The following is a 14,085-nucleotide window of genomic DNA, read 5'->3' as shown; positions in this document are numbered from 1 at the left end:
GGAAGATGAGGCACTCGCTCCTCAGTTGTGTTTAGTTCATAAAATATTACTCAAGCAAACACCATACTGGACACAAGGAAGACAAGAGAGGCCATCTCTGACCTCAAGACTTTTCAGTTCTATCTGTGGCCTTGACTTTGTCATGAGCTGAACATGGCCAACAGAGCTGGGAGATAAAGGGGCAGAGACGGATATCTGTTGCCTGAAGCCATTCCTCAAGGCCATTTATCCCCAGCCCAGTTCAAGATGAAGTCTGGCTCTCGGAAAAATTCCATTCAATTCAATTCAACCAGGATTCACTGAGAAGACTAAAGGTAAACAAATTAATAAAACACAATCCTTGCCCTTAACCCTTAAAGAGCTTAGAATCTAGAGCAAAGGTTCACGTCCCATTGGAAAGAGACTATCAATTCTGTTCTCAACTCGCTGCTTTTATTCAGGGACCCCAAAGGAAGGTCAAATGCCTACAGCCACTGAAGAAAGACCAGAGGTACTTACAGCGAAGATCTTGAGTGTGAAGCCCACATAGTCCTGCCACGCCACACACAGAACGTAGGGCAGGTACAGCGTGAAGTAGATGATGCCCCCACAGGCTGCCGCCAGGTTGGCTCTGGAGAAGAGTGTGCTAATCAGAAAGCACTGCAGGATGGTCACCACAGCAAACACGGACAGGAAGACAAACACCACGCTGGGGTCACTGTAGGGCAGCAGGTTTCCTAACTGGGAAGGAAGAGACACATCAAATGCGCTGCCTCAACAATCCCGAGCACTCACTTGTATGATCTACAGAAAAAAGACAGGGTTTATTCCTAGTCATGTTAGAGACAATGCAGAGGTGTAATGCTGTTCATCTTTCTGATGAGGAAACTGATCATAACCATCATAAAGAAGATAAGTGATTTACCCAAGACTACACAGAAAAATAATGGCAGAGTTATGAAGACAACAGACTCTAGGGCTTTCTACGCATCTCAGTGGGCGAGTTTGCTCTTTGTTTCTTCAGTAGGTAATTTTAACTGGTTTCTCCTTATATAAGGACTAAGACTGGTGGCACCACAGAAGAGCTGTGGGAGATAATGTCCCACGTAACTTTTCTCCCTAAAAGTCAAGGGAAATGGCCCGGCAACTTGACTTTCCCCCTTGATCACTGTGGATTCTGCATTCCCACAATCATCCAAACTCTTGTGGATATTTTGAGCTTACCTCTGGCTGATGGGTACACAACTGCAGGACCCACCATCATGCAGTTGTCTCAGAGCAGCTCTTATGCACCAATCAGGGGACCACCACCCCTGCCACTGACCTCGCCCTTGCAGTTAGATATCAGAGCAGGAGGGAGGGGTTGCTTTCAGCAAGAACTGTATCCTGCTGTGGAACCTCAGTAAAGTCCTTGACCTTCCTGAGCCTCATTTCCTTATCTGTTAAAAGGGTTAGTGAGGATAGAATAAGACAGCTCATGTGATGTGTTTAAACAGTCCTTGGCAATCAGTAGGAACTATTTGCAACAGATGGTATCTAGTATTAAATTAGTTAGTTCTTATCTCTTTGTACTCCCTTTGCTTTAAAAACATTTATTTTTACCTGATGCATCTTTATATGAAATGCTTGCAGACAGAGAAAATTTGGATATAAATATATTAATGTATGGTACAGACACAAAACTGCACTGCCCAGAGTCCCCATTCAGGGAAGGCTTGCCCAGCTGAGACAGCCTCAGGCATCAGCAACTCTGGGTTTGTCACAGCAGCAGAGAGCCATGTAGGCCCTGGGGCATGACCTTCCCAGGGCAGCCCACATCCAACAATTGATTGAGAGGGCTGGGGTAGGTGGTGTCAGGAGGGAGGCCTTGGGGGAGCACAAAGGGCTGGATGTTTCAGCTCGATGAAGAACAACTCCAACAAGCTGCATATTCTCTAGAGTGCCCCACGGGGTTAGCCCTGTATCACAGTTCAACTCCTCCCTCTGCCCAATCCTGCATCTTCCATATCCCTTCCACAGGTATTGAGCCCTCGTAAATACCCATACATCAAACTCTATTTCAGCCTCTGCTTCCAGACAGTCTAACCTGCAACAATATATATCCTTCTGATTACTGTTCTTAGAAACTTGGGAAGAATCGCCACCCAATATATCTAAGAAAATAAATAGCTCTCAGATGCTGCCATGAACCACTACCAAGTAGACAGCATGGCACAATTGAGCGTGTGGTTATCTGGAAAGCATGAACCCTGCACTCTCATCCTGCTTAGCTGCTACCCAGCTGGGTTGACCCTGGGCAAGTCACTGCCCCTCTCTGGGCTTCACTTTCCCCAACTATAAATTGACGAAATTGCAGAAAATGATAGGTATGACCCCTTCTCTACACAAGGCTTCGATTTTTTTTCTTCTTCTCCTCCCTTACCCTGTGTTGAGCTATTTTGGAGTTCCCTGGCAGGGAACAGGGGGTGAGGCTGCCTTACCTTCAGGATGACCACCAGCAAGCCAGCGCTCACAAGAAGAGGAATGAGGCTACTAATGAACCAGCTAAACCAGAGGATGCTGTTGTCCAGGCCCATGATCCGCATGGTCTCTTTCAGCCGCGCCTCCTTCTCATACACAATGCCCTTGATGATCACGGCCACTGAGTAAATCCAGGCCAGTGTCATGAAGAGGGGCATTGACCGGCTCATCACCCGCAGAAAGCTGGAGGCCCCAAGGAAGGACAAGGGGAGAAAGACACACGTGAGCCAGGGTGATGGGCCAAGGCCTCTGAGCCTGCATGCTAGAGGGAGCACCACATCTGGGCCACAGAAGGAAAGGTGCTCTGGACTCCGAAATGTACATATGACCCAATGCTTCATAAGCAATGCAATGTAGAGAGAAAAACGAAGCTAACAAAATGTTGCCAAACCAAATCTCTTTGGGGGCTTGCTTCAGTAACTAGGTAACTGTGAGCCATACTTAAACTAAAGGTAGATTATTTTAAAGTACTAAAAACCAAACCAAAATACCAACTCATTCTCTCACAAAAGTTCAACATCTCCAAAGTCATCTCACTATTGACTTGCTTATCGTAACTCTACTCACAGCACAGACATACACTTCAGGCAGCTCTTGTCAGTAATGTTGCAGATTCCAAGCTAGAGTGGAAAATGTAGATGTGCAAAGTAAAAGGGACACAGATTCTGGACCCTGAACTTGAGGCTCAGGTTAAAGCTTTATCATGCAGGCACAAACTCACTACATGACAACAGCCACCAGCTCTTAATGCATGTAAACTCCTGTGCCCTGTCTTAAGACATCCTTTCTAGAGTAAACCTTGGCTTAGGGGTCTTTGTAAAAATCTTCCTTTGAAAAATTCCAGCTAATTGTTTAGAAGGTAAAAAACAGGATAATTTCTGGTGACCTGGAAAAGCTATAGATAGCCATACAAGGAAACAGACTGTTCAATGCAAAACAGACAGCCAATATAAGGAGAACCCTGCTCCTCCTGCATCCTGATACACACACACACACACACACACACACACACACACACACAGGCACACACATACACACATCCCATCACCACCACCATCGCCAACAATAACAGGGAATAAGAGAATTTCCAGAATCTGGAAGAGACATTACATATTTCAGATGTTTGCAATAACTACACCTCTGCCCATTCTCTTAGAAGAAATCATTACATCCAAAGGCATAGTTCCCACAATGAGAACTTGGCAGCTTAGTGACTCAGCACTAAAAGATTTTCTAAAAAATCTAAGAGGAAGAAGCTTTGTTCAGTTTTATTTGGGTTGTTTTGAAATGTGGTTTACCACCTAGGGAGAAGTGCACACATTTACATAAAGTGTGCTTTTTTAAGTTTAGATGCTGTTTCTGCATCTGGAGGTATGTGTGAGTATGTGCTTGCATGTGTTTGTCACGACACATTTTAAGCTTGCAGATTGAGCAAATTTTGACCAAAAGGGTAGAGTGTAAAAAATTGAAGTGGTGGGCTCGGTGTGGTGGCTCATGCCTGTAATCCCAGCACTTTGGGAGGCTAAGGAGGGTGGATTGCCTGAGCTCAGGAGTTTGAGACCAGCCTGGGCAACAGAGTGAAACCTCATCTCTATTAAAATACAAAAAATTAGCCAGACGTGGCAGCATGCACCTGTAGTCCCAGCTATTGTGGAGGCTGAGGCAGGAGAATAGCTTGAACCTGGGAGGCGGAGGTTACAGTGAGCCAAGATCAAGCCACTGCACTCCAGCCTGGGCGACAGAGCGAGACTCCATCTCAAAAAAAATAAAAACAAAAAAAATAAAAGTGGCAACTATGGATGAGAAGCAAAGAGGTTTACTAGTGTGTGCACATATATGTATGTCTGTCATATGGCTGCAACTGTTGACAACTTACATCAGGCATCTTATTTCCAGATCATTCACACGTGCATGCACACGCTCACACACATACACACACCCCCATCTGGCCCAGTATAAACTGGTTAAATACAGTGGCTTGCAGGTAACTTACATGTCATCAACATAACAGGGATAGGGCATCTGTTGCATATAGACACCAGTTTTCTTCTCGGTGCCTGTCAGCACCCTGATGATTGCCTGTTCCACCACATCCTGCAAGTAGGAGAAGCCGCCCCAGACGTACCGCATGTCCTCAAAGGGGTCAGCTCGAGGACCAGGGTCCCAGTACCTAAAACCAAACCACAGGTAATCAACCATTCCTTTGGAACCATACAATAAAAAAACCAATCACCCAAAGCCCCGCTAGCCTTACCAAGCCCCTGTTTCTATTTTTGTATCTTTTTTTTTTTTTTTTTTTGAGATGGAGTTTCACTCTTATTGCCCAGGCTGGAGTGCAATGATACGATCTCAGCTCACTGGAACCTCCACCTCCTGGGTTCAAGCGATTCTCCTGCCTCAGCCTCCTGAGTAGCTGGGATTACAGGCGCCCACCACCAAAATTCCTGGAAATAATTCCCTTGAGTAGAAATGCTAAATCAAAAGGTACTGACATTTTATGAGCTTTGAAAAACCTTCCAGCAAGGCATGTACCAATTTCACCAAAATCATGACACCAAGTTGAGTTTTTTTGTTGTTGTTGAAATTTCTACCAAATTCTTAAAGTACCTTTTTTCCTAGTAGGTGCTCTGGACCTCCCTAAGACCAGGCTGGTGTGATGGGATTCCACTTACCCATCCTTGATTTTATTTGTCCTCTCCACGTTGTCAATGTCCATTCGGATCTTGTACTTGACATGGTGGGGCAGCTCAATGCTGCCTGGAGTAATTCCAGTGAACACAATACCAGCCCAGAACTTCCTCTCATCCAGCAGCTCCATGGACTTGTTAATGAGCCGGACTTCTGTTGCTATGGGTTCCAGCTTATTCAGGTTGACACACTGGTAGAAGAACAGCCTTCGTGAGAACGCTGGCAGCCAGGACAGCAAGCAGTGGCCGAGACAAATCCTACCCTAGGAGGCAAGGGCTGACTACATGACTGCTTATCCTCTCTCTCTAATCCTCTCTAACGTAGTTTTCCAATCGTCAACCAACGATGGAGGATTTTGGTTTTTCACTGTAATTTAAGAGAAATTCTGAGAATAATTTAGAGATATGTTATTTATTGACTTTATGGAGGAAAAGAGGTCAAAACAATGATCTTATCTTACTTTTCTGTTTTCTTAGCAATTCTGAGTCACAGCAACTAACCAGCCAACCAAACAGACCAAAACACCTCTTACCCATCCCTACTGATATAATTTTTAATATAAAATTTAAAAAATTTAATTGGACCTGAATTAGATTTTAGGTAAGTTTCACAAATAATGCCTTTTATTAAGGGAATGCTTTGCTGCCATTAGTCACTGAGATAGGAAAACCTAGAAGAAAATGGGTAGAAACATTCTCTTGAGCCTATATAGAATAAAGCTAGAGTTCATTTACTAAAGCTAGAGTTTATTTACCCATTCAAGCACTCAACTAACATTTATTGAGTGCCTTTTGTTACCAAATCCTGCGTTAGGCTTGAGGGATACTTTTGTAAATGAGACTATACATTATTTCTAAAATTGCCTCTTGCCTGAACCTTATTGTAACGTCTCAGAGAAAGCAGCCATTAAGTCTTTTCTAAATGATCCAAGCAACAGATTCTCACCTCCATGAAGCGAGATATGGTCCGGATTGCCTGGTTAGTCTCGTTGAAAGCTTCTCTCCAGGTGTACACAGAACCATTACTGGACTGGACATCCTCTGGGTGCTTGGCCAAAAATGCCACAATGTCTTGGGCTGTCCAATCTAAGCCATCCAACTGCTGTTCCCAAAAGTGGTCATTGCCCCTGCTGTCCAACAGCGTCTGCCATTCCAGTGAGAAAGCACAAGAAGTAAACACCAACTAAATGTTGATGAGCACTATATAGCTTACAAAATACTTGCATATACACTGTCATTGTTTTATCCTCATAGAAAACTGTGAGGTAGATGACAGTGTCCCTATTTTATATGTGAGAAGACTGGGGTTGAAGAAAAAAGAGTATGATTTTAACGAGGACTTGGTCATAGTATTACTAGATATGGAGCTGGGACTCAAAGTCAAACCAGTCTGAATTCACAGTCCAGGTGCTTTCCACTATACCAAACAGCTCACTTAACAGTATTAACTACAGTAACAACACTACTTCCCTTATATAGTTACTATGTTGAATAGTTTATATGCTTCACCTCACACAAGTCCATGAAGAGGGCACTTTTATTTTCTTGCCTTTTGTTGTTGTTGTCGTCATTTTGAGACAGTGTCTCGCTCTGTTGCCCAGGCTGGAGTGCAGTGATGGAATCACAGTTCACCGCAGCCTTGACCTCTCAAGCCCAAGGGATCCTTCCATCTCAGCCTACCAAGTAGCTAAGACTACAGGTGCACACCACCATACCTGGCTAATTTTTAAATATTTCATAGAGACAGAGTCTTGCCATGTTGCCTGGGCTGGTCTTGAACACCTGGGCTCAAGTGATTCTCCCACCTCAGCCTCCCAAAGTGCTGGGATTACAGGCACAAGCCACCAGCACAGTGAGTATCCTTTTAATATTTCCCATTTTATAGATGAGAAAACTGAAGTTCAGAGAGGTTAAGTCTCTAAGATTAGGTTACACAGCTATTAAGCAGCAAAGCCAGAATGAAAGCATAAGCCCTCTGTTTCTAGTGCACCTCCCCTCCGCACTGTGTTCTATCACCTTCCTCTTTTGAGACCCAGTCTGTTGATCCTACATAAAAACCCTAACCCTAGACTCAATTCCTTCTTACTGCTTAGTTTAGAAAAATAATGCTGTTGGTTAAACCAACTAAAGTACAATCTTTTCCTACTGCAGGACGTACAGGTCATGATGCAAACGAGGCCTATTTCCATTTCTTGTTCCCTTGCTGGTTGGTTCCTCACATAGGTCAACGCGAAAGAGAAGGACAGATCAATCCGCTGCTCAATCAGCAGATCCAGAGGGGCCGAGGCAGAGGCCTGCACAGATGTGCTGCCAGAAAAATAGCAGCTGCAAACTCAGCAAAAAGCAGACGCAACTCCTGTCACAGCGTTGAGAGAGAAGATGAAGCCCTGGTTCTACTGAACTGGAGTCTCCAAGGGTCTGAAAACTGCTGCTTTATAAAAAAATCGGTCTCATTTTCACTAACATTATAAGCTTTTCCCCATTTGCAGCTTTGTATTTATTATTTTAATGAGAACATAATGACTTTATAGAGTATATATAATTTCATTAATTATTCCTATAGTGCTGAACATTTAGTCTATTTCCAATTTCTCACAATAACAATATAGCAATAACATTTTCTCTCATACAGTGACTTCTTTAAAATTATTTCAGTAGGCTACATCCCTGGGGTGGGTGGAATGGAGGTATGCAGGATAGGCACGTTTTCAAATGGTTCTTGAAATTTTCATTCCAAATTGCTTTCCAGTAGAGAACAGCAATTTATACCATCACCAGAAAGATATGCATGTATTTTTGTTAACATAACAGACACAAAATTGTACCTCACAAGTTCACAGAGGCCAGGGTTAGCAATTTTGAAGCCACTTTATTGGGAACAAACAAAAGCAGAGTGAAGAGACGCAGCCTTTAGGGTGAAGTCGGCCCTGCCCAGTAAGGCTTCTAAAAAGAACAGCAAGACTAGAAAGATGTGCCCATTGAGCTCACTGAGCACGTGGCCCCTCTAGGGTGCTTGCGAAGGGCAGGAGACCTAAGACTGCCCGCGGGACTGGAGGCAGCAAGAAATCAAGGTCCAAGGATGAGGGGCTAAAAGCAGCTCAGAAAAGAGAGCAAATCAGTGTCAGAGGGTTCCATGACTCGCCCGAGAGAGGTGCCCTGGGACCGATGGGATGAGGCAACAGGGGTAGACAGTGCCAGAGACAGCAGAGAGATCAGAGCTACCCCCGAGCAGAAGCAGAAGCCTCAGCCATCACCTCGTGTAGGAGATGCCAGGCTGCAGGGGGTGACAAGCTCATGTTTGTGGAATTAAATAAACACTCTTTAAGAGAGGGAAGAAAGGCCAGGCATGGTGCCTCATGCCTGTAATCCCAGCACTTTGGGAGGTCAAGGCAGGTGGATCACCTGAGGTCAGGAGTTCAAGACCAGCCTGACCAACATGGTGAAACCCCATCTCCACTAAAAAAAAAAAAATTAGCCAGGCAGAGTGGCATGTGCCTGTAATCCCAGCTACTCTGGAGGCTGAGACAGGAGAACTGCTTGAACCCGGGAGGCGGAGGCTGTGGTGAGCCAAGATCATGCCACTGTATTTCAGCCTGGGTGACAGAGCAATACTCTGTCTTAAAAAAAAAAAAAAGAGAGAGAGAGAGAGAGAGGGAAGAAAACAGTTGGAAAAAGTTCCCTTTTCTTCCACCCACCGGCTGACAACTCCCTCATCACCTATCTCCAGCCCAACCACCCTCCTCCACTGCAGACCCCAGTAGCCACTGGCCTACTGGACATCCCTACCATCCATCCATCCAGAAATCAAGACTTATTTTGATGCCTCCCTCTCTTTCACTGTTCCACAGCTAAGCAATCACCAGGCCTCACTTCTTGCTTTATGCCTTGGCCACTTGGAGAGCCTCCTCCCTGGTCTCTGCCTTCATTCTTCCCTCATCCTTCGATTCATCCACCCTATCAGAGAAATGTATCTACATCTCCCCTGCCTGGTCCCCTAGAGCTTAAAGTAAAGGTCCTCAGCTTGACACACAAGTCCCTCCAAGGCATAGCCCATGCCTTTCTCTCCAGCCCCAGCTCCCTCATTTCCAAGCGCACACACTGGATTTTCCCAGCTAGACTCCTAATAATGCCACTGCCATGTTTACAAGGGTCTTGTCCTCTAAGAACTGGGAACTTGTGAAGAGTTGGTGCATCTAAGGCAAGCTCTCAATTTCAGACTAGGGAAGCATCTATTTGCCCACAAATCAAAACCCACTGAGTCACTTCACGGACCTCCTATCACCCTCTGAGAGCCAGAAAAAGAGAAAAAGTCCAACTAGTAGAAATGTGGACTCGAAGAAGAAGACCAGGAAGAAAAGGCCTGAAATCACACTTAGGTCTACATGGCTAGATCATATAACCCTCCTTTAGAGGAGAGACCCACACTTGAATGGCATGAGCTATTATTATTAGTCAGTGTGAATCCATACAAATCACTGTTTATGCTTTTCTCAGTATAAAGTCCTTTGTTTTTAAAGGGACTTCCTCAGTAACCTGCCTCCCAGCGGATCAGGGACTAGTACTAAACTTCGGAAGTGTTCCCTCCAGGTAGGTACAGCCTTTAAAACCCAGCTACCCTTAAAGTCAATAAGGTTCAAAACAAGAAACCTGGCAAAATCCTCACCTGCTTTTTAAAGGGAGCAGAGACAAAAGGAAGAGGCCTCCCTCACCATGGAAATAGGAAATAGTCTAACGATTCTCTGACTCAGCCCAAGGCAGGAAGATGAGATTAAACAGCACTCAGGCTCAGGCAAGGGAGACATTCTGTTCTTGCTCAGCCTGCTCCACATTTCAATCCAATTGTCTCTAGAGCACTTACCCCTTTCAAGTGGCTCTGAAGCATTAAGTGCATTTCCCCTCCACACAGTAACAGCAGCTCATCATTCACACAGTGCCCTGAGAATGAGTCTCTCAGGCCAGTCTACATGTAACATGATGCTTTTGCTCCCACACCTCTTTCCAAAACCTACCAAGGCACAGGGAGGTAAAGAAGATGCTGTGGCTGGCTGACAGGCCGCAGCCAAAAATGAAAATAGTCAGGGTCCTGCAATTACCCAACTCTACTTCCAAACACCAGCCCTCACTAAGTTTTGCAGAAAACTGCTATTTGACCATGAGTGGCATGGATGCTGATATGCACAATATTTTCTCTGCACCATGGCCTGTACTTCTGGAGAGGTGGTGCCCTGTGACTCTACCTATGCTCACTACATTCCCCCAGCTAGATAAACTGAAAGAATTCTCACCTCAGTCACACCTGGGAAAGTGACCAGAAACTCACCTCTCCAGTATCAAGCAGGCACATGCTAATAATAGGAGGGACACTCACCCGGACAAGGTCCATTTCTTGGCTGTTCTCCATGAAGGTCCAGATCTTGGGGCTGAGTTCCTCCCACATGCCTTCCAGATCATGGAACACAGCCAATTCCTGGAAGGTCTTGTTCACCTGGAGTCAGGTGGGGAGCCAGGGACCGCAGAAAAAGGAGGAGAAGCAGAGACGATGAGCGCTTTGGCTCCTCCCTGAAAAGATACCCCATCACAGCAGCCCTGTGCCAGTCCTCCCCCATCGCCAATAAATGCCTGCTTATAACTATGATTCTATACCCAGGGCTGGGGAGCTGGCCCAGCTCTGGTCGGCATCAGACTTGAGGTTTTCACTCTGGGAATCCCAGAAGAGCCATAAAAATACTTAGTGCACACCTCTGAAGCTACCTTGAGTTTTTTGCCCCCAGTTCTGGGAAGATTCTGGGGAGGGAGTCTTGGGCTGGGAGTAGCTTACCTCAGCCATAACCTGCCTTGTGGCTGGAGTGTCAGGTGTATACAGGATCTTCCCAACAAGCAGAGGCTTCAGAGCTTTCCAAATAATGCGGGAAAGAGGACTAGACTCCAAATTCTTCATCAAATCATTGCAGTAAGGAGCTACAAATAATAGGAGAGACAAATGCTCATATGCATGGTCAGATACTGATAGAAACTTACAAGGGCTTTGGAGCCAGACAGTTCTGAGTTCAAATTCCAGCTCTACCACTAATATAATAAGTAACTTATCTGACCCTCAGTTGGCTCCTCTGTAAAAGTAAAATTCGTAACATCTATTTTGAGAGATGTGGAGAAGATTACCTCAGATTAAACTGAGATATTATCTGTAAAGAATGCAGCTTGATAAATAATCAGAGCTCATTATAAAATCAATGATGGATAACTCACAACTGAGCTCATCTGGAAAAATGTTTTCACAAAGCACAAGCCTTCACAACTCCAGATTCACACTCTTATGACAGCCTTGCCACTGTTTTCACTGACAACATGACCAACATTTAAACCAGCTCTTGAGGGGCAACCACAAGACTCACTTCAGCCCTCAGTTTTAAAGCAAAAACCAAAATTTGGGGCAGGGCGCCGTGGCTCACACCTGTAATCCCAGCACTTTGGAAGGCCAAAGCGGGCAGATCACCTGAGGTTGGGAGTTAAAGACCAGCCTGACCAACATGGAGAAACCCTATCTCTACTAAAAATACAAAATTAGCCGGGCATGGTGGCACATGAGGCTGAGGCAGGAGAATCGCTTGAACCCGGGAGGCAGAGCTTGCGGTGAGCCAAGATCGTGCCACTGCACTCTAGCCTGAGCAACAAGAGCGAAACTCCGTCTCCAAAAAAAAAAAAAAATTCTCTTTGATTAACATAAGCAGTATATGTACACTTAACAAAAACCCAAATACAAAAGTCATAACAGGCAAATGGGTTTGATTATCTAGCAGGATCCCTGATTTTTAAAAATTCATTCAAAGTTTTTCAGGGTTTTTTAGATACTAAGTGTCCTCTATATGCTGGAAAGATAATCAAATTTTTTTCTTTTTAATGAGGCTGTCCTCACAATTATGTCTGTCATGGAAATGAAGGCTTCCTTGGGTCAACTTGCAAGCTGGGGGACCGGAGAAGATGGGATTTCATTAAAGCTGCCTACAATCCCATCCTCTTCGGGCTTGTAAAGCAACTTGCGAATGTCTGGAGTGCTTTACTCCAGAGAAGAAAAGGTTCTTGTGTTACAAAACCTGCCTCACGGCCGGGCGCGGTGGCTCACGCCTGTAATCCCAGCACTTTGGGAGGCCGAGGCGGGCGGATCACAAGGTCAGGAGATCGAGACCACAGTGAAACCCCGTCTCTACTAAAAATACAAAAAATTAGCCGGGCGCGGTGGCGGGCGCCTGTAGTCCCAGCTACTCAGGAGGCTGAGGCAGGAGAATGGCGGGAACCCGGGAGGCGGAGCTTGCAGTGAGCCGAGATCGCGCCACTGCACTCCAGCCTGGGCAACAGCGTGAGACTCCGTCTCAAAAAAAAAAAAAAAACCTGCCTCACTCAGTGTCTGAAAGACACACCTGTGGTTGGAAATGGAGAAAGGTTCACCTGCATCAAGTTTTCAAGGAAAAGGATGCCATTGCCTAAAACTGTAACACTGGATCCCTGCTGCCACCAGGCATATGGCACACGTGCCCACAAAAGTGCTTAAGTGTGGGGAGTGGATATGGAGATACAAGGTTCTTTAACACTGCCTTGCAGCTAAGAATGGGAAACAAAGAGCAGATCAAATATCTGACTGTGAGAACACACACACCACCACTAACAGTTATTTTAGAGAGCATAGATCCAGGCAGATTTGGGCTTGAATCCTGGCTCTTGTGGATTAACTCTGATGTGGCTCTGACCAAGGCACTTAACCTCTCCAAGCCTATGAAATGTGGGGTTAAAGAATCTTCCCTACAGGGTTATCATGACGGTAAAATGAGATAAACAGAATGCAGGGTGCATAAGAAATTCTACTTAAATGTTAGTTTTTTGTTGTTGTTGTTGCTATTATTACTGTGTTTTTTTTTATGTTATTATAAAGCTTATCTCGATGGTAATATTAAAACCAGTATATCATCCTTTTTAAAAATGTTTTTCCATCTTTTTTGAGTGATAAGTGACAAATAAAAATTGTATATTTAAGGTATACAATGTGATGTTTTAATATATGTATACACTGTGAAAGGATCACCACAATCAAGCTGTTAATAAATCTATCACCTCATAGTTACCTTTTTTGTGTAGTCTGAACACTTCAGATCTCCTCTCTTAGCAAATTTCAAGTATACCATACAGTGTTACTAACTATAGTCATCTCAATGTACATCAGATCTCAGGAACTTATTCATCATGTGAAACTGACACTTTGCACACCTTATATATATTCCATACATAAGTGAGATCTTGCAGGATTTCTCCCTCTGCCATTATCTCATTCTTGACTGCTCTGGAAGCCACCTTTCTACATCCCCCAGAAAACCAGGAGGCTGGCTGTCAATCATTCATTCCATTGATAAACACTACTGTGCACCTGAGAAGTGCCAGGCTGCGTTCAGAGCACTGGGGATAGGTAGCTCATCAAGAGAAGCCTCTCTCCTCCAGGAGGAGCTCAGTCTGGTGGGTAAATGGGCATGCAGACATCTAACGCTGCTACAGAGGGAGGAGACGACACAGGCCAAGGCCAGAACTAAGGTAGGGATGGGGTTGGGGACAGGTCTGGGGTCTGCACAGACACTCACTTGTAGAGTTGTCGTAGAAGGTTTCAGCATCTTCCTCAGTGCCATTGCCTCCGAAGAGGGCTTTGTAGTTATTGTCCTCATACCAGTTGAGAGACTTGATCTTCAGCCCCCCTCCCTCGGGATGCCCGCAGACAATACGAGACACAGCCTGGTAGATCTGGGTGGAAGAGCTGGAGCTGTTCACATTGGTCAGAAACATCACCTCCTGTCGCATGTCACTCCAGCTTCTCATGCTGAACAGCTGGCGTCAGGGATAGGGAGAAAAAGGCGGGTAGGAG

At 45.1% G+C, this 14,085-nt stretch overlaps 1 protein-coding gene across 2 annotated transcripts in view; it reads right to left on the bottom strand.

Annotated features, from left to right (window-relative positions):
* ABCA1 (ATP binding cassette subfamily A member 1) overlaps positions 1-14,085 on the bottom strand; it is a 147,416-nt gene that overhangs the window by 45,771 nt on the left and 87,560 nt on the right. For both annotated transcript variants that reach the window (XM_015117158.3, XM_015117157.3), the window contains exons 9-16: positions 13,808-14,048; positions 11,005-11,144; positions 10,555-10,671; positions 6,133-6,330; positions 5,172-5,377; positions 4,493-4,669; positions 2,460-2,682; positions 499-720 (exon numbers count right to left, since the gene is read on the bottom strand). In XM_015117158.3, the coding sequence (XP_014972644.2) occupies positions 499-720; positions 2,460-2,682; positions 4,493-4,669; positions 5,172-5,377; positions 6,133-6,330; positions 10,555-10,671; positions 11,005-11,144; positions 13,808-14,048 (1,524 nt within the window). The remainder of the gene's footprint in view (positions 1-498; positions 721-2,459; positions 2,683-4,492; positions 4,670-5,171; positions 5,378-6,132; positions 6,331-10,554; positions 10,672-11,004; positions 11,145-13,807; positions 14,049-14,085) is intronic.

This window comes from Macaca mulatta, chromosome 15 (assembly GCF_049350105.2).
Source record: "Macaca mulatta isolate MMU2019108-1 chromosome 15, T2T-MMU8v2.0, whole genome shotgun sequence".
NCBI lineage: Eukaryota > Metazoa > Chordata > Mammalia > Primates > Cercopithecidae > Macaca > Macaca mulatta.
This window is presented reverse-complemented; position numbering and strand designations above follow the sequence as displayed.